The 22,944-nt window shown below is 36.3% G+C and overlaps 1 protein-coding gene across 2 annotated transcripts in view; it reads left to right on the top strand.

The window, feature by feature from the left end:
* Pcsk2 (proprotein convertase subtilisin/kexin type 2) overlaps window positions 1-22,944 on the top strand; it is a 260,446-nt gene that overhangs the window by 17,997 nt on the left and 219,505 nt on the right. The window contains exon 2 of one of the 2 annotated variants that reach the window (XM_076848936.2): window positions 11,580-11,684. The exons of the other annotated variant lie outside the window; for it this stretch is intronic. Coding sequence (XP_076705051.2) covers window positions 11,580-11,684 — 105 coding nt within the window. The remainder of the gene's footprint in view (window positions 1-11,579; window positions 11,685-22,944) is intronic. 2 annotated transcript variants of the gene reach the window in all.

The following is a 22,944-nucleotide window of genomic DNA, read 5'->3' as shown; positions in this document are numbered from 1 at the left end:
TCTGAGTTAGCAGCATTATTATTCTGTCACCTAGCCTGAATCTTCAAGCTGACAATTTATTGTGAATTTTTTTTTTTTTACTTTTTTTCTTATTCTTTCTGGAACTATGCATATTTTTCCTTAAGAGAATAAGGTAGTGATGTAAAAGAGTTTCTCTCTGTGTGTGTGTGTGTGTGTGTGTGTGTGTGTGTGTGTGAGAGAGAGAGAGAGAGAGAGAGAGAGAGAGAGAGAGAGAGAGAAAGAGAGAGAGAGAGGTGTTTCAATGAAGAAAACATTTAAAAATGTATTAAATGTCCAAGATCTGAGAGTTTTTTTTATTAGGGCACTCAGGTGAGTGTTGGGAGACCTACCACTGTTTTTGGTATCCTTGCTGTTTGCAATACAAGCACTCTACTTAGAAGAATGCGTCAATCAGCATTACATCATTAAGGTCTGTGTGGGTGGTGCGTATCTTCTACTATAAGCATCTGTCTTTCCCTCCCTATGGTGGGGCTCATGCTTGCACAGAGTTCTCAAGCAGCTGCCTGGCAGATGCTCAGAGGACAGTAGATCTGGGATCTGCACTCCCAATACAAGAAGCAAAAAAAAAAAAAAAATCCAGAAAAATAACCATGCCTGCAGATTAGTATTTTGTCAGATATGCTTATTGGCCAACACTAAGCCAGCCTGTTTCTGATTTAAAGCTCTACCCCTTTATGAAACCAATTAGCTCCATTTTATTCCATAGCTAAGGCAATTTCTCTTACCAAGGAATCCAGGATCATGAGTCTTAAGGTGGGAATGTCACCTAGAGCCTGGTTCTTTATCAGGAATTGCAGCCCAGTGGATTCATAGGCATGACTACAAAGGGGGATGGAGAATGGGAATGCAATGGAAGCAGCGTGGTGGGAAGGTGGAGGATGGATATGCAGGAGATCCAGCATTTTCACCAAGAATCCTCTCTACTAGGCAAACCCTAACCCTCCCTGAGTCCTAGTGTCTATCTCTAAAAAGCAATGTAGTTAGAAGGAGCCCGAGCATGCAATTCAAGTGCCTCAGGTAACACAATCATGGTATGTGAACTCAGTGTGTGACAAACAGAAGTGGTAGGTCTATGACTTAAAACTGTTAACTATACAACCTCCTGGGGATATTTGAATTTCAATTTTATCATATTTTTTACATTCTTTACTTGCAACTTGAAAATAATCTTACACTTAAGGAAACATTGCAAAGTTAACACAGATGCATTCACATGCAAAGCAACATTATTGACAATATCCAAATGTAGAATGTGCAACCCTAGTGTCCATCAACAGATGAATGAATAAACAAAATGTGGTATATAAATACAATGGACTTTAGGGAATAGACCGAGTAGGGGTTCATATCCCACTTGAATCAAAGTGTGAAATATGATATATCAAGAACTATGTAATGTTTTGAACAACCAACAATAAAAATTAATTAAAAAAATAAATAAATACAATGGAGTATTATTGTCTCAAAAAAAGAAGGAAACATTACTTTAAAACAAATAACACAGTTTCCATATATGCTAATCTTGCCTCTCCAAAGTTTATATCTTATATAACCATAGTACAATTACCAAAGCCAAAAATAAACACTGATATAATACTATTAGGTTATCTATAGAACTTATTCAAATTTTTCCAATTGCTCCACTAATGTTCTTTTTTTCTAATCTAGGATACAATCCAGGATGTGCATTAAGAAAATTTGTTATGTCTCCTTACTCTTCTCCAACTTGGAAAAGTTCTACAACCCCTGGTCTTTCATGAACATGATGACCTTGAAGAGGTCACACAAGTGAGGTTGTGTTCATCTTGGTGCATTATATTGAGATACATGATTTTGATGTGTCTCCTCACTGTTGAGGTTAATTTAGATCATTAGGTTAAGGTGGCCTCTCCTGGGGTTCTCCACTAAAAGGATACAATTTCCCTTTATATGTTATTATATTTCATTCATTAATTTTAGCATCCATTGATAATACTTTCCAGCTACAGTTATTGCTGTGATATGTTAGCTTTTAATCGCAGTTACCAAAATATCTGACAGGAACAACTTCAAGGAGGAAAGATTTTATTTTCGCTCACATAGTCCCTAGTCGTTTCGCTCCTTTGCTTTGGGCCTGAGATGAGGCAGAACATCATAGTAGAAGAGTGTGGTGGAGAAACAGTTCATGTCAGCCAGGAAGCAGAGAGAAGGAGCAGAAGAGGCAATAAGCAATCCCTTCCAGGGCACATCCCCAGTGCCTACTTCCTCTACCTCCTAAAATTTCCACCACTTCCCCATAATGCCATCACATTATTGATTCATCAGTGAGTTTGACTACTGATGAGGTCAGGGTCCTCATGATCCAATCATTTCCCCAAAACCTCACCTCTGAACATGGCTGCATTGGAGAACAAGCCTTCAATAAACGAGTCTGGGAGAGCCTTCATACCCAAACCATAAAACAGGTTTCCTAAATGATGAGGTTCAAGTTCCATCATTACTTCTACGTTTCTTAATTGGAATTCCACTGTAAAGATCCTTTTTTTTTGCCTCCATTCAAATTTAATTTCTAAAAATCAGTAAAATAAAACCAGAATAATGGTAAAGTATGTTCCTCCGATGCCTACTGGCACTTAATTCGAAATTCCTTTCTAGGGTTAAAATTCTCAGAGTTACAGTGCTCTCCCTCCATAATAGAAAATAAAACTCAAAGTTCATACTATCAGACAGTGGCCAAAGGCATAAGTCTTAAGAGAGCTAAAGACCATACATCTATTTTCTTTCCCTCCCTCTACTTTTTTTCAAATAAAATTTTAACATTACCCTAAGCACATAAGTGAGGTTAAGTAGAGAGAGTCTTCAAGAACTATTGAGCCTGGAAAATGCACATTAAATATTTATGTTAAATTTGCCCTAGAGAATGTGGTTTTTAATGAACAGGAACTAAATCACAAAACCTACAATATTCTAAAAGATTTTTATTCGCACACCAGTCCCCTGGCAAGGTTGGCTGCACCCTTCAAGTCCATCCTGTATCTTTTGATTTAACTTCATCCCTCTCCTCCTGAACCAGGGATGTCCCATTTGAAGTGCTCCTAGCTAATTTGTCACAAAATGATAGACAACTAATATTGTTAATATCACTGTAATTTAAAATTGTGTCGTCTTGAAAGCTGAGGGGATTAAACACATTTTTTAAAGTTTTCTGTTTGTTTCTCATTATTCATTGCTGAGTAACAAACCAACTTGAAATTTAGTGATATAAAACAACCTTTATTTTATTATTATCATAAAATTTAGGGATCAGAAATTCAGATAGGCACAGAGTAGATGGCTTGTCCATCATCCACAATGTCTCAGGACTCAGTTGGGAAGACTTGACAGCTAGAGGATGACTGGAACAGCTTAAGTCTGGAATCAGAAGCTTCTTCAGTTAGGCAATTGTTTCCGGATTCATGCTGACTTGAAGGCTGGGCTCAGCCAGGATTTTGGACTTCCTCATAGCATGCCATCTTGAGAGTAGAAGAGCTTTTTGAAAAGTAAGTCAGGATTGTAATAGCAAATGTTAAAGCTTAAGGCAGAAGGTGCATGCATTTCATGACCTAGATTCAGACATCTTATGTCATCATTTCTAAAATGTGTGTTTGTGTACGTATGTGTATACATCAGGGATTTACTATATTACCTCAGGCTGGTTAATCCCCCTGCTTTCACCTACAGATGAACTGGGTCGACAGGTGCATGCCATCATATCTGGCTCCACCACATAGTCATATTTCCCAGACTCAAGAGCTTGGATCATGGACCTCTTGATATGGGGAGTGTCAAAGAACAGTGGCTAGCTTGTCAAAACTTCAAATTTGAAACTCTAAGAAATTACAAAATTAATAAAATTGAAAATATTCTTTTATCCTAAATGCCCTTTACTTCCTGGAAAAAAAATTATAAAATATTCCTCGGGTATCCCTCTGACCAAAATAATCTCTCCTTTGGATTCCCATGGAAAATTGACGATAACTGTGTTATAGCACATTATACTCTGGCAATTAAAAAGAAGTAGCAAACATTTACTGAGTGCTCACTAGTGCTTAACATTATTCCAAGAATATTTCACATTCTATCTCACTTAATTTCTCTGACAACATCAAGACAAGGAAACATCCTGTTTCACAAGTAAAGAAGTTGAGGCCAGAGGGGTAAAATAACATGCCAAAGATCATATACACATTTAGTGGAAGAGTCAGAATTTAAGAGTACCATTAATATGCTGCTATGTACAAATATGTTTTCCCTGGTGGGTTGTGAGATATTTGCAGACTGAGACTATGTCATAGTTATTTTTGTCTCTATAGCACCAAACACAGTGCTTGGCTTATGGAAAGGAAACAGAAATGTACAATAGAAAAATGCACTAGATGTAAAAATAGGCAACTGAAAGAGAAGAAATTAAAATGGTGAATAAACATGAAACATACTGACACATTCAAAATAATCAAAGAAATCCAAATTATATCCATTAAATTGGCAAAAATTAAAATGCCTATCCAGTGTGGTTGAAAGTGTGGGAAAATGAATGTTTGTGTTCTTATTCACTTTTTGTGGTTTTTTTTAAAAAAATATACATCCTTACAAGAAAACTTTCTGAAAATATCAACAGTATCTAAGAAAGCATTGCCTAACCCTAAGTTGTTTAGATGTCTTTCTATGCTTTATTCTAAGAGTTGTTCAGTTTTAGCTCTTAATAGTTAGGGCTATAAATCTCATTTCAAGTTGAATTTTGTATGTGGTGTGAGATAGGGATCCAAATATACTTTTTCTTGTGAATATATACTTGCTCACACATGATCTATTGAAAAGCCTATTCTTTCCCATTAACTTTTATTGACATCCATTTTGAAAATCAATTGACCATAATAGATTATTATTAATTATTTCACTACTCTCAGTTTTATCCTGTTGAACTGTGCCACCATCTTGGTTATTATTGCTTTATAATTAGTTTTGCTATTGAAAAGTATGAGTTCTATAACTTTTTTTTCCAAGATTATTTTGGCTACTCTGGTTTCTTTAAATTTCCACTTGAATTTTAGGAAAAGCAAAAACAATAGCTGAAATTTTGAAAGGAATTATTTAGATACTGTGGATAAATTAAGGAGTATTGCTATGTTAAAAATCCATGAAGATGGGATGTCTTTCCATTTACTTAGATCTCCTTTAATTTCTTTTGATGTTGTTTTATACATTTCAGTTTACAGGTCTTAGAAATTTTTGTCAAATTATCCACAAGTATTTTATTTATTTGCTATTATTATAAATGTAAAGTGTTGTTGTAATTCCATTCTTCAAACATTCATTGCTTATGTATAGAATAAAATTGGTTTTTGGATGTTTCGGAAACCTTGCTGAATTCACTTGTGAGTAGAAATAATTTTTGTAAATTCCTTAAGAATTTGTACACACAATATAAATCTTCTGCAAATATAGCTTTCCTTCTTCCCTTCTAATCTGGCTAACTTTATTTCTTTTCCTTGCCTAATTTACCTCAGTAGAACCTCTAATACCTACAGAATAGAAGTGACAAATGCAACCACTTTTCTTGTTTTCTTCTCTTATGCAGAAAGCATTCTATTTTTCACCATTGAACATGACATAAGCTGTGAATTTTTCACAAATGCATTTATTAGATTCATGAGATTTCTTTCCTTTCTAGTCTGTAAAAAAATGTTTATCATACAAGGATATTAAATTTTTGAAATATTCTTCTATATTTGTTGAGATGATTTATTCTATTGAATAAAGGGTATTATTTCGATAGTTGATTTTCAGATTTTAAAACACCCTTGCATTTCTCAGATAAATTTCATTTGGTCATAGTGGATAATTATTTTTATATATTACTGGATTTCGTTTGCTAGCATTTTTATGAGAATGTCTGGGTGTATGTTTGTAAGGGACAGTATTCTACAGTTTTTATTTTCTTACAGTATTATTTTATGATTATTGTATAAGGGTAATATTAGACTCAATAAATACGTTGAAAAGTGTTTCTTCCTCTTCCATTTTTTGGAAGAGTATCTGAATGATTAGTATCAGTCTTTAAACAGTTGATAGAATTTACCAGTGAAGTCCTCTGGGCTTGGACTTCATTTTGTAGGAAGTTTTTTTAAAAAAATTTTTATTTGTTTTAATTAGTTACACATGACAGTACAATGACCTTGACACATCATACATTTGAATCAGATGGGATATAATTTCTCATTTTTCTGAGTGTACAGGTTGCAGAATCACATTGGTCAGGTAGGAAGTTTTTAAACTACTACTTCAAACAGTTCACTTGTTATAGGTCTAATTAAATTTTCTGTTGTTTTTGTCTTTCTAGGAATTTGCCTATTTCACTCAGGTTATCTAATTTGTTGGCTTACATATATTCATCTTTGTGGTAGTTTGTTGTCTGTTTCTATAACAAAATACCTGAATTAATCAACTCATGAAGAGAAAAGATGCATTGTGGTTCATGGTCAGTCCATGTTCCAGTGGCCTTCTTGCTTTGGGACCTCTGGCAAGGCAGCACATCATGGTGGGAGTACATAGTAGGACAAATTAAACCCAAAGCAAACAGAGGAGGGAATTTGAGAAATTTGAATATTCAAGTTAAAATAAATGCAATAAAAATAGAAAAACAATATAGAAAATTAATAAAACTGGGGCTGGGGTTGTGGCTCAGTGGTAGCGCCTAGCATGCACGAAGCCCTGGGTTCGATCCTCACACCACATAAATAAATAAATAAATAAACAAAATAAAGGTATATTAAAAAAAGAAGATTAATAAAACCAAGTTATTCTTTGAAATATTCAGTAAGTTGACAAATCTCTAGTGATTTTTTTGGGTCTTTTCTTTTATTAAAAGGCTACTTTTAAAGGCAGTTTTAGCTATCTGATATCACAATCAAGAAGACAGTACAAATATTTCTATGTACTTCACAGTTTTCCCTGTCATCAACATCTTTTTTGTTTTGTTTTATTTATTTTATTTTATTTAATCTCCTTAGATATGACAGTAGAATCCATTTTAATAAATGTATAGAAGAAGCAGAGTATATATCTTCTTCTAATTAGAACCCCATTGTGCTAAGTGAAATAAGCCAATCCCAAAAAACCAAAGATCAAATTTTTTTGCTGATATGTGGAAGCTAAATCACAATAAAGGTAGGGAATGGGAGAAGAAAAGTTCTCTAGTGATTTTTACCAAGAAAATAAAAGTGAAAGCTCAAATAAGCAAAATCAGCCATCAAATATAGGCCTTCACTACCAATCTACAGAAATAAAAAGAATTTTAGAGAATAATATTGCTATTGTTTGAATTTGGAATGTCCCCCCAAAGCCCATGTGTTAAAGACTTGGTCCCCATCTTGGTGCTATTGGTGGGGGTGGAATCTTTTAAGAGACGGGGTCTAGTGAGAGGTCTTTATGTCATGAGGGAAATGCCCTTGAAAGAGATAATGGGATCCATATTCTTCATCTTCTTTTCTTTTGTTTCTGATCCATGAAGCAGCTTTGTGCACTATTCACTCCTGCCGTGAGCAAACTCTGGATTTGTAAGTTAGTTTTGCCAGATGCAGAATGGTGGACAACCTCTGTTTTGGCACTTTTCATATATCTTATCACTGTCTTCTGACTTCCATGAGTTCCAATAAGATGTCAGTTGCTGATCTTACTGAACATTTCCCGTTTGATGTTTGGCAGCTTGATTATGTTGTGTCTAAGTGAAGATCTCTGTGTTTATCCTACTTTGAACTTGTTGAGCTTCTTAGAAAAGAATAATCATAATTTACATGAAATTAGGAAAATTTTCAAAAGATAATTCTATTTATCTTTCTCCTTTTCTTCTGAAACTCACAGTATGGTTATGTTGGTATCACAAGTCTCTGAAGTTCTCCCGGCTCATTCTACTTCATTTTTTTGTCTGTTCCTCAAACTGAAAAATCTCAATTGCCCTGTATTCATGTTTGCTAATTCTTTCTTCAATTCAAATCTACTATTGAGAACATATAAGAATTTTTTTCTTTTCAGTTATTATAATTTTCAGTTCTAGAATTTCTATTTTCTATTCTTTTTTACATTTTTATCTCATTACTTATATTCTCTATTTGATGACTCATTATTCTCATATTTCCTTTGATTCCTTATACATGATGTTCTCATTATAATAGTTGATTAAGTCTTTTTGTAGCAAATCCAACATCTGGACTTAGAGAATTTTTATTGATTGTTATTTTTTATCCTATAAGTATTAGCCATATGTTCTTGTTTCTTTATTTGCGTCATTATGTTTTTCTGAAAACTTGCTATTTTAAATAATATAATATGGTAGCTCTGGAAATCAGATTCACTCCTCCAAATTTGTTGTTGTTGTTTTTGAATTTTATTGTTGTTGATGTTTGTTATTGTTTTCTGTTGATATTCATTTGTTTGGTGTTTTTCCTGGACTTATTTTGCAAATTCTAACATTTATAGTGTTCTATTAAATCTGGCTTAATTAGCTTAGTGATCAGATAATGATTAGAGATTTTCTTAAAGGCCTTGAATTAATAAGGTGTTTTTACCATTTTCCAAGGAATGCTGTGTTAAAATTGGACCATGCTTTTAATGCTCAGGCAGGTGTCTTGTAACTCTGTCATGGCCTTCACTTCCTGTTTTCATAGAGCCTCTAGGTCAACTTGGGATCATCTTAGGTATTTTCTGATTACATGCATTACTCTCTACATGTGTGTAGCCTTCTAAGTCTACGGAAATATATTGGAACTTTGTAAAACCCTCTATGGACATCTCATTCTCTATGTCTTTATTTTACATTTTTACCAGCTTTTCATTTATCTCAATTAGTATAGCTGTTTCAGAAAGCTGCAATGTTAAACAATTATCATAGATTGCTTTCAACAAATACCCTGGAGATAGGACTTTTCCTATTGTGCAAACTCTGAGTTTGGCCAAATAATAACCAGCCTCTGAATGGGACTTTTCCAGATATGTTGTAGACAATTATCTGGGAAGGAAGCTTTTTGAATAGCTCTGAACTTATGCTGTCTATTAGATTGCTGGTTTTCATAACTGTTGTGATTTTTAAAACTATTGGTTTTCAAAGATACTGTAGAAATGGAGAGAAGTAGACAGGAATAGAGCAAGCAAAAACACCATAACTCTTGTTGTTATTATTGAGATTCCTCTATTTTTCTTGAATTAATACCCTTAAGATACTGTAAGCATTTTATTAATTTCCAGAGTTCTGAAAAGTTGAATTGACAGGTTTTTTTTTCCAGTGTTTTAGTTTCTTTTACATAAGAGTAAAGTTTTAGATGTCCCTACCCTGTCGTTCACAATCTCCCCCAACCCAAGCTTTATATTTAACATGAATGAAAGTTTTTAATATACGTCAATAATTAAATACTACATAAACTGTGATGTATCTCATATAACAAAATCTTATACCACTGCTGCCAAAGAGGTAGAAAGTGGAAGCTCATGAAAGCATGAGTGGTAACTGGGAAACATTTTGTATAAGAATATATATTCTCTGAGTGTGTGTGCATGCGTGTGTGTGTGTGTGGATGCTGTGTGTGATCAAAGCGGGAAGACCTGATACTAACCCATTTTACTATTAAGCACATAGTATTTCGCTCTTGGGGGTGGGTGAGCCTGGAGCACACAATAAACAAATAAACTTTTAAATCTAAGTCTCCTAAAAAAGAAAATGTGAAGGAATTTTATTTTATTTCATTGCTTGTGTTTTTATTCTCCAAATTTACTCTGTATTTCTTTTGTAATAAACGATATATTTTTTTTATTTAAATTTTTTTTATTGGTTGTTCAAAACATTACAAAGCTCATGGCATATCATCTTCCATACGTTTGATTCAAGTGGGTTATCTACTCCCATTTTTACCCCAAATACAAGTTGCAGAATCACATCGGTTACACATCCACATGTTTACATAATACCATATTAATGACTGTTGTATTCTGCTACCTTTCCTATCCCCTACTATCCTCCCTCCCCTTCCCTCTCCTCTTCCCTCTCTATCCCATCCGCTGTGGTTTAATTCTCTCCTTTTTTTTTCCCTTTCCCCTCACAAACTCTTATATGTAATTTTATGTAACAATGAGGGTCTCCAGATGATATTTAAGAAATATCTCAACCACCTCAAGATCTTACTTGATCTAAAATGTTTCAAATAGGTCTCACTTAATTTGGGAAACCTTACTGTCAAAGCATTCACATCCATTTCCCTTTTCTATTGAACACTGAGTATCAGCACACACACCTAAATTTCAGTAGCAAATACTTTGAGTGGTGAAACAATTGTAGTAGGACCCCCCTTAAAAATCTCATTAAAACCATGTATTATCTTTCCAGAAAAAAATGTACACATTCACACTCTTTACACACACACACACACACACACACACACACACAAGTACATACATATTTGGTACCAGGGATTGAACCCAGAGGTGTTGAACCACATCCCCACCCCCCTTTTTTAAAAATTTCTATTTTGAGTCAGGGTCTCACTAAGTCGCTTAGGGAGGCTGGCTTTGAACTTGCAATCCTCCTGCTTCAGACTCACAAGTCTCTGGGATTATAGGCATGCACCACCACACCCAGTATTTATAATTTTTAAGCATTCTGTCAATGCTTGTGAATGTGTATAAACAGCATATCTTCACACTATGAAACGCGTAAAGACAGGGCAAAGATCTGGTAACTTCAAAACTCATACATATACGGGGGGGGGGGGGACTTAGAGGGAGAGTGTCTTTCTCAAGGTCTTTCTGTTATATGGTAACATATATGAGCCACATCCAGGTCTGCCAACTTCCAGGTCAAGTTTATTTCCCAAGTTACCCAGAATCATAGAACAAATGGTGGTTTTCTTTAGGTTCTTTAAAATCTTACAGGCCCTGTGCTGGAGACAAACTCTCATTATTGTGGTTTCTCTATCTGTTTCTGACAGAGCTGATTCCAAGAATCCTTGGAACAAGAAAGAGGGAAACCTGTTCCATCAGCCATTCCAAATGGGCATTTACAAGACTTAGTGGTTCCTCTGTGCCCAGCCTGATAAGGAGCACCAAGGGGTCACGGTGAAAGCCCAATGTACAGGACATACAATCCAGGTGTAAGGGAAGGAGTAGGTCATAACACAGTTCTGGAGCAACCAGGTGATGCACAGAATATAAACACCAGTCCAAGAAAGGAGAATGGAGAACGTGGCACAGTATGGATACAAGGCAGACTTCATGGAAGAGGAAAGGGAATCAAAGGTTGAATAGAAATTGGGGAAAAGAATAAGAGGTGTTTGTGGAGAGAGGAGGCAATGAGCACCATATAAGCAAAGGCAAGAAGAAGGGAAGAAGTACAGATGGAAACAGGGGGTCGAGTCTAGCACGAAGGGTGTGAATGGCTTTCTCACATACATACCTAGGCTGCAGGATGTCTGCATTCTGCAGCACCAGCTTAGGTGTTCCTGTCCCTGGGCCATCCCAGAAGCTAACGTGTCTCGTGTCTGTTTGGATCTCCACAGCTACCATTCGCAGAAGGCCTGTACCACTTTTATCACAATGGTCTTGCAAAGGCCAAAAGAAGACGCAGCCTACATCACAAGCAGCAGCTGGAGAGAGACCCCAGGGTGAGTTCTGGATAACTGCCTCCCAGTCTCCATTGGCACCACTGAGCTCACTCAGTGGGAACAGAAGAGTAGGCAGGGGCTTCTGCAGTCAAGGCATTTAATGGATTATGGGAGAACAAATGGGTCCTTCGCAAAGAGTGGCACGAGGGCCTCTCAGCTCCTGTCTTGTGCATAATAAGTAATCCTAGACCCCCTTATAGGGCTGGAAGGGAAGAAAACAAGGACACCACCCCTTCCCTGGCTGTAAAGTTTCTACTGATGAATCCACATGCTTTGCAGAGATTGCCATCACCCATATTGTGAGTGGGCCAATAGACAGTCGACTCCCAACCAGTGGTGGGCTTCTTGGTATCCATGCATGGTTACAGCAGACCCTAGACCATTTCAGACTTTCTTTCCACCCCGTATTTTCCCACCCCAACCTAATCTACCATTGTATCTCAACTTTCTGCTTGATGCTCATGACCCCAACTTTTGTTTTTGTTTTTTAATCTTCAATCTTTATCTTACTCTTGAACTCCAGGGGTCATTTCTACTTCCTCTAATAGCTCAAGCTTGACTTTCCCCCAACCAAACGTACCATCTAAGTCATAAGGCAGCTCCTTTCCCAGTGTTCTTGCTCGCTGCTTTTCAGAATAGAAACTTGGATCATCATTGAATCCTCCCTCTTCCTATCTTCCACCACCCCTGGGCTCCTGTGCACTGATCCAAATGAGTAGATCTGATTTCTCTCATGCAACTTACAAAGACAGAAAGTAACACCCAAGGCAAGTTGCTTTCTATACATTGAAGGCAATGTAACCTCTTTCCCAGGACTCTTGGGAAAGAGCTGGTGGAAAGTGGGTCAGATGTTTGAGTCAGAAATTTGCAGATGAGAACTCTTTTGAACAAATGGAATCTGGAAACTCATTCTTGTGTGACTTTTCATGTGAACAATTTTTTTTTCTGCATTTAATTTAGGCTTTAGTTAAAGGAATTCACCAACTGTCAGGCAGGCAATTTTTCTTTCCGCAACCCAGGTCTTCCAACATGGCCTAGGGTGGAATTTCTGTTCTGAGAAACTACTTCATTATTGCTTTTGCAGTAAGAGGCCAACTGGCTGGTGCTGCCAGCCAATGCCAACCATTCTTAAGGGGTCTGTTGTAGAAATTGGCAACACTACCTGTGAGAGAAGCTTTCTTTTTCATGTAATAATGGCCTTGGACTTGGCTGTACCAACTCATTGCCTGGGGATACCCTTGATCTTGCCTTTCTCATCTGTGAATCCAAGGTGGTCCCGAGCAGGCAAAGATCACTGTGGTGCATTGTGATACTGATTTTTCCCTACATTTCAACTATGCCCTCTGATCTTGCCTTTCATAGCCAATTGTTTTCCTTTCATTTAGATATTTTCTTAAAAGTCCCATGGTTTCTCTTCTTCCATGATCAAAGATATGGCCCCAAATTCACTCAGAAACACATAAAAGGAACCAGAGACAGAAGGAAAGAGATGCTTAACAGGCTGGGGCTGAGAAGGAGAACTGAGAAAAGTGAAACTAAAAAGCCATTGTTTGGGTCAGAGAGATTATTGGGAGTAGGCTAAGATTTTCTTATTTCAGGGCTTTTTGAAATAATCTATGAAATCTTGATTCTTGCATTATAGAATAATGTTTTCCAAAAGAGTGGAAAATAAAACTGGGGTCATAGCTCAGTGGTAGAGCTCTTGCCTAGTATGTGTGAAGCACAGGGTTCAATTCTCAGCACTGCATATAAATTTAAAAAAAATAATAATAAAAAAGATCCATTGACAACTAAAAAAAATTCTAAAACAAGGAGAAGAAAATAAGATGGGTTGGATAATAAACAGGAAGGTCAGGCAGGCTGTAGTAATTTTAATCAATAGTCTTTCTTTTCAAAACATTTTCTATTATCACTAAAAGTGCACTCATCCCCAGTTCATCACCCATTTAAGAGTCTTGGTACCTGTACTTAATAGAAGTAATCACCTGCCCTGTCCATGAAGACCACAAGAAGATAGTAAGGAAACCTTCTTATCAAGGTTAAATGTCAGAGATAATGTCAAAAATAAACTCATTCTAGGAAGATAGATCAGGCAGAAAAATCTCCTAATTCATTACAAAAAAGAAAAATGATGAGTACTTTTTCCCAAAATATTAGCCTGAAGCCCACACCTCTCCTGCTTGATGTTATTCAGGCATCAAATTTTGGCTTCCGCTGACAGCAAAATATGGCAATGACTATCCTTAAACATTGACTAGGAACAGTAATAAGGGTAGAAATATAAGGACTCTTCCTTGTGGACTTGTCAACTTAAACAAAAGGGAAAACATGTCTAGTTTGGGGTTCCCAAGCACATTTCAACAGATTGCAAAAAGAAAAGTAAATACAAATGTAGAAAGAAAAGGGGAAGGGAAAAGTAACCAGAAGAATTGTTGATTTAGGCTTTTCTCTCTTAAGTAGATGTTGTGAGTTATGCTTTATAAGCCAAGAACGCAAGATATTTTATCATTCTCTGAAATGCGTTGTCTCCTAGACCTACTAACTATAACTGTGCATGGAACCTCAGCTCAGTTTCCTTCTGCCGTCTCTGCACAACTGACTGGCCTTTCTTATTGTCCATGGGCTTATGAAGTCCCCTTACATAGCCCAAGGAACCTTTTGCATAAGTGCAAGATGATTTGAGCAGAGACAGGCTCTCAGGACTAGACCTACTTCTGAAATGTTTTGCCCAAAGAAACCACCAAGATCAGCTATCAACACAAGAAATAAAGAAGAAAAAAATGGAAGACCAAGGTGGCATCTTATTTTGTTTTAACTTTAGAACAGAAATTTCAATGATGTCTCCCTCGTTTTAGCAACTAATTTTTATGTTTAAGGTAAAATAGGGGGGAAAAAACTAGAAAAGATTTATAAAGTGCTGCTTTCAATATGTTTATCTTTGTTTATCAATATGCAGGGATGTAGATTGTTTTAAAGGTACTCTCTTCTCTTTCTAATTCTTTCTGCTTAAAACGTTAGTATGTTGCTGAGCATCATCATTTAGACACTAAAAAATAATAATTGCATCTTGTTTATTTCTGAAATATCTTTACATACTATGTACCTGAGTGAATAGTAGATGCTCAGTAAATGATTGTCAAATGAATACATCATTAATAATTTTTCCCCAGCATTTCAATACATAAAATAGTATTGTTCTCTTCTTGTGACCCTATTCTGAAATATGCATCCAGGAAACAGTGTAGTCTTCTCTCTAGCTTCTCCTTTAGACACATTCATAATCATAGCTAAGAGAAACCAATTGCCATTTCATTACTTCTAAGACTGATTACTAAGAATCCCATGGAGAACCAGTTCTTGATTTCTAAACCAACATACTCAGTTCCTGAACATATTCAGTCATCATACAACCACCAAAGTCGTGACAATGTATCTAGAAAGTTTCAATAGCTAAAATAATTCGAAGATGTAATAAACACCAAACTGGGATGAAATAATAAAACTAAAAATGCTGTCTCAACACCAAGTTCAAAAACAAATATTCCCCACCCAAAAATCTCTGTGATATTTGTTAAACTTTAGTTTCAACAGTGTCAACAAATCTCAAAGCCAAACCTAATTGTAGTCCACAGTGGACATATTATTCTACATAAATTCTACAAGGACCTGAAAAGTTGCTGAAGATTAGATTTATTTAAGATAATATTTGTTTCTAATTCTGTTGAACCCTACTTGTACATCTGAGGTAGTGTTGAAATGAAATATATTTTGAAAAAGAAAAAAAAACATAAATAGAAGGAAGACCAGTAGAGTCTTAGAGGAAGAAAAAGAGGGAGAGGAATGATAGGAGGGGAAAAGGAAGCACTGGGGACAGAAATGGAGCAAATGATATTCCATGCATGTAAGATTAGGTCAAAATGAGCCCTGCAATTATGAAATACTAGAATGCACTCATAGAAGCATTTTAAAAAACGGAGGAGTCACATCATTCTATGAGTAACACACACTAGTCAAATGGAAGCCAAGTAATTTAGTTAAGAAATAACCTAAACTTCCTTTGTTGAGGGAAATTACATTTGATTCAAGTATTACAAACATTTATTTCTTCTTCTTAGCAATCTTACTAGGCCATGCAATTATCCCTCAAAATCATTTTAAACCTGTTCCAACTTTACAAAACAGGAACCTCTATCCATCCAATGGCAACGTTCCTTGTTTCCCATCTGAAAGAATGGATGATAGTTTTGTGTGTTTGACATTTAGGAACTGTTCCTTTTTAGCTTCTTTTCTCTTCTAAATGTATCCTCATGTTTAAATGGCAGTCACATGATCCTGAAGGGACCCATTTCTATTCCTTATGGATCTATTTCTGGAGGGTTTTAACCACTAAGCCACATTTCCAGTTCTTTTTATTTTTTTATTTTTTTGTTTGTTTGTTTTGTTTTGTTTTGAGACAGGGTCTTGCTAAGTTGCTGGGCTGGCTTTGAACTTGCAATCCTCCTGCCTCAACCTCCTGAGCAACTAGGATTACAGGCCTGTGCCAGCACACCCAGCTATTTGTGGAGTTTTTATATACTACAATAACCCACAAAAGTTAGTTTCATTGGATAATGTAATCACTTCAAACATTTTATACCTTGCCCCCATAAAAAACAATATTTGCAAAAGACAACTTTTTTGTTCTTTGAAATTAATTAGACATGATTTATGTTATTTGCTTATAAAAGTCTAAACTAATGAGTGAACCAGACACCCTTCTTCTGCACAATTTAGTAATATAGTAATTAATATTGTTTTTGAAAAGAGATTCATTATCATGGTTGAAGTTCAGATGGTTGACAGAGACTAGGAATGGCTTGTAATTGCTGCACATACTTTTCTAAACTTGAACAAAATCTAACTCAGTGCAGTCATTTAACTATAATTGATGAACACCTTATACATAGACAGCTATACATAAACTCCGATTAGAAAAGTTAAGCATTGCTTTTGAGAGAGTAAGATCTTAAGGAACCCATAAACCTACTAGAGCAATAAGGAGCCATTTAGTCACCGTCAACACATATCTTTTCAAAAAGAATATTGAATGCTTAGAAGTTCAAAGCAAGCCAAGAAATTCACATGCTGTCTTCCTCCACGAGTTATGTAAGATTTTCATGGCAATTACTAAGCTCTCAGTTTCCAATACCTTTCTCCTCCCCAAATACTTAGCATTAATCATAGATTTATGATAAGGACAGGTCACTTGTAAGCATTGTGACCAAGTCATTTTTTTCCTTCAATTTATACAAGTTAACTATTTTAATATTACTTAGAACAAACACTAGGGAAAAGACGAAAAGAGCACCATTGCCTTCTACTTTCAAATGAAAAAATTTGGGGAGAAAAAACATCCTCTTTCACTTTTTTCTTGACCCAACCTTCCTCCAGTACTAAACCGATGGAATTTGAGGCATTTTCTATCTTTGCTGTGAATGCATGTCAGTCAACCCTGGAGGCTGGACAAAAAAAAAAAAGAGTAGTTCGACAGTTTTAGAACCTTTTCAAAAGAATTTATACCCAAAGAATAGGCTAGTTTTATCCTTGTACTTGTTACATCTAAAATAGTCAGGCTTGAGCTTTTAAGATTCTGCTCTAAGAAATGTATTGGAATTCTCCAATTTGTTTTCCAAATGTCTCCTAGAAGGAAAGAAAGAAGCAGATAGATTTTATTAGGTTTTACTTATTAGGAATCATAAGTAAGTAACATGGTAAGTTTATGATTAAGATTATAGCAAATACAATATTTTTAATAGTATTTTGTATTCCAGCAGGTCTGAATGACTGCTGTTGCCATGAATTCTTATTTCCTTGTAGTTAGTAGTTGGACCAAGTATAGTTCATGACTTACAAAAATCCCTGTAGTGGTTGCTTGTCACTAATTTGCATTTCATCAATTAATTTTCCCTACATCTCTGCATAAAGAAAATTATAGAACATAAGGAGTGCTAAGGAAACATGAATTTAGCCCTTTGCTTTGAAGCTTTAAAATATGATTTTACCTGTGAGACAAAATAGACCAAGAGAGGGTAAATGACCTCCTTCGGGTCACACAGCCAGAATTAGTAATTAGTGGGAAGAAAACTCTTCTCAACATAAGGTTTAGTTTAAATAAAAATCTAAGTGAGAATTGATAATGCTTATGAACGTGTGGTTCTTTCAAATAAATTGTCCTCACTAATGAACAATTCTCTACATTAAAAATAGTAGAGTAAAAAAAGTGAAGTTACATCTTAAGTTTATGTAATTTACATGAATTCAGTGAGTTCAGCTATAAATGGAAAAGGATAAAAGGAGACGAAATAACAAGGGTGGGCACTTTGGTTCATCCTCTACTCAATGCTCATATTCCCTAAAGTGATCATGAACAGAGCAATGATGGATTGGCTGAGAACACAGTTGGCCTCAGTTCCCTGGTAACTCTCATGGCGGGAGGATTTTCCCTTTCTGGGTGAGAGATTATAGCATTTAAAGATAATACTTTGGGTGCAAAAAATTTCCTGAACACAAACCAAGTTCTTCATCTGCTGAAGGAATAAGGGGACATGACTAGATTCTGAAATTTCACACTTAGTATGTACAGAGACACAATATTGGTGGCTAACTTCCCTAAACTTTTTCAAAGTTAATTTTAACCATGCATAATTTCTACTTGACACACTTTAGCATTCAATCCCCTAAGGTATGATTTCTCTATGAGAAAGTAAACAAAGATGGTATCTTAACTTGGATTTCTTAGAAACAGATTCTAAGATGGGGAGTGGCATGCAGGAGGTTTCTTGGAGAGAAAGGAAAACAGGATTTGGCAGAGAAAGAAGCTGATCTGAAATATGCTTGAACCATTGGGGCCTCAGTGAACCCTACAGGAAACTTGGAAGCAGGGTTGGCCTTTTGGAGTTATGCTAACTTGAGGCAAAGGCTTTTGTGCCTTGCATCAACTAGATTTTAGTAAGAGGCATTGCCCAGAAAGGGATTTAATTTTAGGTAAGTCACCTCTTCCTACCAAAGGAAATTCTCTGTGGAAGACAAACTCTGAGCCATCTTCAGCAGTTAGATGTGAGACAATTCTGTAAAGATCTGGGGATACACTGCAATATCTTCTAGTTAGTCTTGAATTGCCTTCAGTAAAAGACAAAATCTCACATTTGGTTCAGGAGACATTTTTCTGGGAGCCCATTCCACCCGTGAATCAGCCCAAAGGACATCTGGTAGGACAAAAATGAACACTTATCACCCCTTTAAAAATGATCTTGGGGTTCATACACTGATCCACTGTATTCCATGACCCCCCACTCTGTCCTGCTCCTGGTTCATTTTTCCTGGTTTGGTGACATGTGCCCTTAGGAAGAGCTGAGATTACTGGGCACTTTTTGTCAGCAGAAAGAAAGTTCCAGTTTACTCAGAGTTGACAAGACTTCCAGGGCCAGAGTTTTTCCTGTGGAACACTGCACCCCATACCCACTCCCTCTGTCTCCTCCAGTTGCCTCTAATTCAGAGCATAAACACATATCTGTGGCACATGACCTTGACCACATTTTGAGCCCAAATAGCAAAGCTTTGAGACCCAAGTAGAGCAGTTTCTGACTTCACCTCCCATCTGGTGGCCAAATTCATTTTCAGGACACCATGCCAAGAGGTCAGCAGATGTTCGTAAGTGATGCATTTTGAGAGTGACTTGGCAGCATCAGAAGAAGGAGAAACACGGTAGCAGAGTGGGGAGAAGAAGCAGAGGGAGATGCCTGCATTGATGCCCGACCTGTGGGAAAAACTCATCTGCCCTAATCTGCTGGTTTTATTATACAGCAGGGAGCGACTTTCAGCATCTCCTCTGGGCTTTGCAGATGTGCCTGGCTTCCCGCCTCAAAGTGCTGCTGCTGGTGCTATAATTAACTATTTGTGGGGAACTGGGGAGAATTATTTACTACAGCTTTAGAAAGACAGGGGAAAAGCTGCTAATGAGTAAGCCTGGTTGTTTTCCTAGACGTGAGCACATTTTTAAATGCACGGCCATGCTTCCTAAAGAAGCAGGAACACTGGTGCAGGGTGGGGGAGTGATGCCAGCAAGCCCAGAGCTCTCCAGGCAGGTTTAACTTTCTTTGGATGAATTCAGACAAGCTGTCATGTAGAGAAAAGCAACATGGAGAAAAGTGGCTCTGTATCATTTTTCTAACCCCCCCAAAATGCAAACTCTCAAATCATAGGTTGGCCAACTTTTAGGACTTCCTGAAAAAAAAAAAAAAAAAAAAAACCTTCAATGAATGTAGGGCTAATCTTTTCTGATCTACCTCAGCTGATTTCTTGAGCCTTCCCCAAGATGCTAAAGGAAGTATGTTTGTGGACCTGAAATGCCTCCTTATATCCGCTAGAAACAAATATTTTGTGTATGGTTATTAAATGCACTGTGTAACTCCTTTAACTGCTTGATAGCAACTCATTTATGCATTCATCAAGTGTTTACTGAGCCCATACTACATGCCATGCACTGTTCTGGATCCTGAGTTTCAACAGTGAACAACAACAGCAACAAAAATATTCTTGCTGTGGGAACAAAGAAGAAAAAAGAGATGAACAAAGCAATAACATGACTGGGTCTAAAAAAGAAAAGTATTAAGGGGATGAACAGAGCAGAGAGAGGGAAAGAGTAAGCACCATGAGAGCAGTGTTTCTATTTTATAAAAAGCATCCAGGATTGTCTACTATGATATAGTGACATTTCATATAGACCCAAAGGAGATAGAGAAGACATGCACATAAGTATGTGGAGAAAGAGAAGAAACGTCAAGAGGAAAGGCCTTGAGTCTGGGGCACGCTTAGTGTGTTCCAAAAACAGCAAGAATACCAGTAAGACTGAAGGAGTGGGTCAGGGACAATGGGAAGAGAAAGGGAGCAAGACCGTGGACAGTGTTGCCACTCACGATTAGAACTTCAGATTGACTCCAAATGAGATGGGATTCATCTGCCTCTGGGTGAAATAACAAGACAACAGGGTAGGGCTAGAGGGGAAGTAATTGGAAGTTAGGGAGATCAGAACCAGATGAATATTATATTTTAGAAGAGAATGGCTGGTGGCTTGGGTCAGGGTAGAAGTGGAGGAGGTGGTGAGAAACAAGTCAGACTTGGGGGATGTTGTAAAGTAAGAGTCTTCAAATTTGCTGATGGTTTTCTTGTTAAATTAGTTGAAAAGTGGAAGGGAAAAGAAGACGGGAAGTGAGACAGCTGTCAGCCTGATTTATTATAGGATGGAAGCAGCACTTGTATGAATGGAAAAGATGGTAGGAGGAGTAGGTTGGTGGGTAATATGCAGGAACTTAATCGTTTGGTTTTAAGCATGTTAACATCTGTGGTTTCTTTTAAGCATCCAAATGTAGATATAAAATAAACACATGGATGTAAAGGTCCAGCAGAGAAGTCGGAGTTGGAGATATCAATTGGGAGTCATCCATATATTAGTAGTATTCCATATATTAGTAGTGTTCAATGGATTTCAGAAAGAGTTCTTCAAATAATTTCTTTGTTAAGATTCAAAAATCTATCCAGAAAGTAATTGCTCACTCTTCAAACTACTACTCCAAAATGAATTTTGGAAACTATAAATGTCCTTAATGATGACATAAACAAATAATTAAAATATCTATCTACTTATAGAATATTCTGAAAATAATGTTTTGTGAGGCAAAATTAGGTTGAAAGTTACAGATGCTCAGGAATGTTTAAAAAGATTCTCCAGAACTCTCCATAATTATTTTTAAATTGCTTTAGTTGTTTTCCCTTTATGCTGCCTATTGACATATTTGTGATCACATATCTATCTATAAACAGGCTTCATGTTCTTTTATCCAAATCAGGAATTTTGAAAATGAGTGGAATTGAATTCCTGCCATTTTCAGTCATTTCAAAATCTTGTGGGTTCAGGAGAGGATAAGAGGAATGAAGCTAGGTCTAGAAATAAGTAAACAGCAGTTAGACAAAGAGATTCATGTCTGAATAACAACTCAATTGCTGGAGTTTATCTAATTGGCTTGCCGTTATCTGTACTGAAAATGTTGTGTTTTCCATCTTCTCTGTGGCAAGTATGTCCCATTTAGCAATAAAGAACATATTGCCTGAGAGAAAAACAGGTAAAACAAAACAATTTTCCATTTTCCATTCTCCTAAAAGAGGAGAACAACCCTCCCCAACTATAAAGAATTTCTTAATGGATGTTAGTTTTTGTGAGGACACCTCTTTGAATCAACATGAGAAAGCTCTCTTCTAGAGAACAGAAGAAAGGAATAGCAATTGAAACCTACTGCGTAGAAATTGTCTATCGGGAGAAAGGGAGTGTCGGGGCAAGTCCAGTTGGAGTTCACGCTTGGGTTCTGGTAACAGTTCGGACACCAAGTAAATGTCTCCTTGAATGAACCACTTTATCTTCTTGTTTCCAGTTTCCTTATTTCTATTTTGAGAATCGTGGATCATCTGGTCTCTAAAATGCTCCTTAGATCTTCATGTCCTTAATTCCAGAGATAAACCTAAAGTGTCTCCACCTGATAAAGGTCAAACTCAGGACTGAAATGTAATATTCTCATGAGTTTATGATCCTTTCTTTTATATATATTTATTTTCATCTGAAAAAAGGGGATTTGCTTTAAACCAATTTTCTAAAATATTTGGAGAACTACCATTTATATGTTAGTCTCTTTATGTTTTAGAAAATAATATCGAATCTTGTGTTCAAACCAGTTCAGTAGAGTTCTTTTTTAAAAATTTCTTACATACATGACAATAGTTGAGTGCATTACATTCATAATTATCCATTCATAGCACAGTTTTCATAATTCTGTATATAGAGTATGTTCACACCAAATTATGCCATTATATATGAGTTCTCTTATTTTTTTGCATCTCAATTCTTAATACACCTTTATACCACAATTTATCATATCTCTGTTTGTATATAAGGTATGTTGATACCAAATTCACATCTTCATATATGTATATTTTGTATAATTATGACTGTCTTCTTCCACCATGAGTTCTAAAATTCCATTTCTTGCCTCAAGGGAAATGTTAGATGATGGGGTAGAGGTTATTCATGCACTTGAAGGTCATAGCTCCTTTATTGTTTTAGGTGTGGGTTCTGTGTAAGATTTCACTTGATATGGTAAGTATGGAGGAGTTGGGTTTCCTTCAACTATGAAATAAAGTTTGAAAATCATTAGTTTTTAAACTAGTCTTGTTC

The sequence above is a fragment of the Callospermophilus lateralis genome, chromosome 3 (assembly GCF_048772815.1).
Source record: "Callospermophilus lateralis isolate mCalLat2 chromosome 3, mCalLat2.hap1, whole genome shotgun sequence".
In the NCBI taxonomy this organism is placed as follows: Eukaryota; Metazoa; Chordata; class Mammalia; order Rodentia; family Sciuridae; genus Callospermophilus; species Callospermophilus lateralis.
This window is presented reverse-complemented; position numbering and strand designations above follow the sequence as displayed.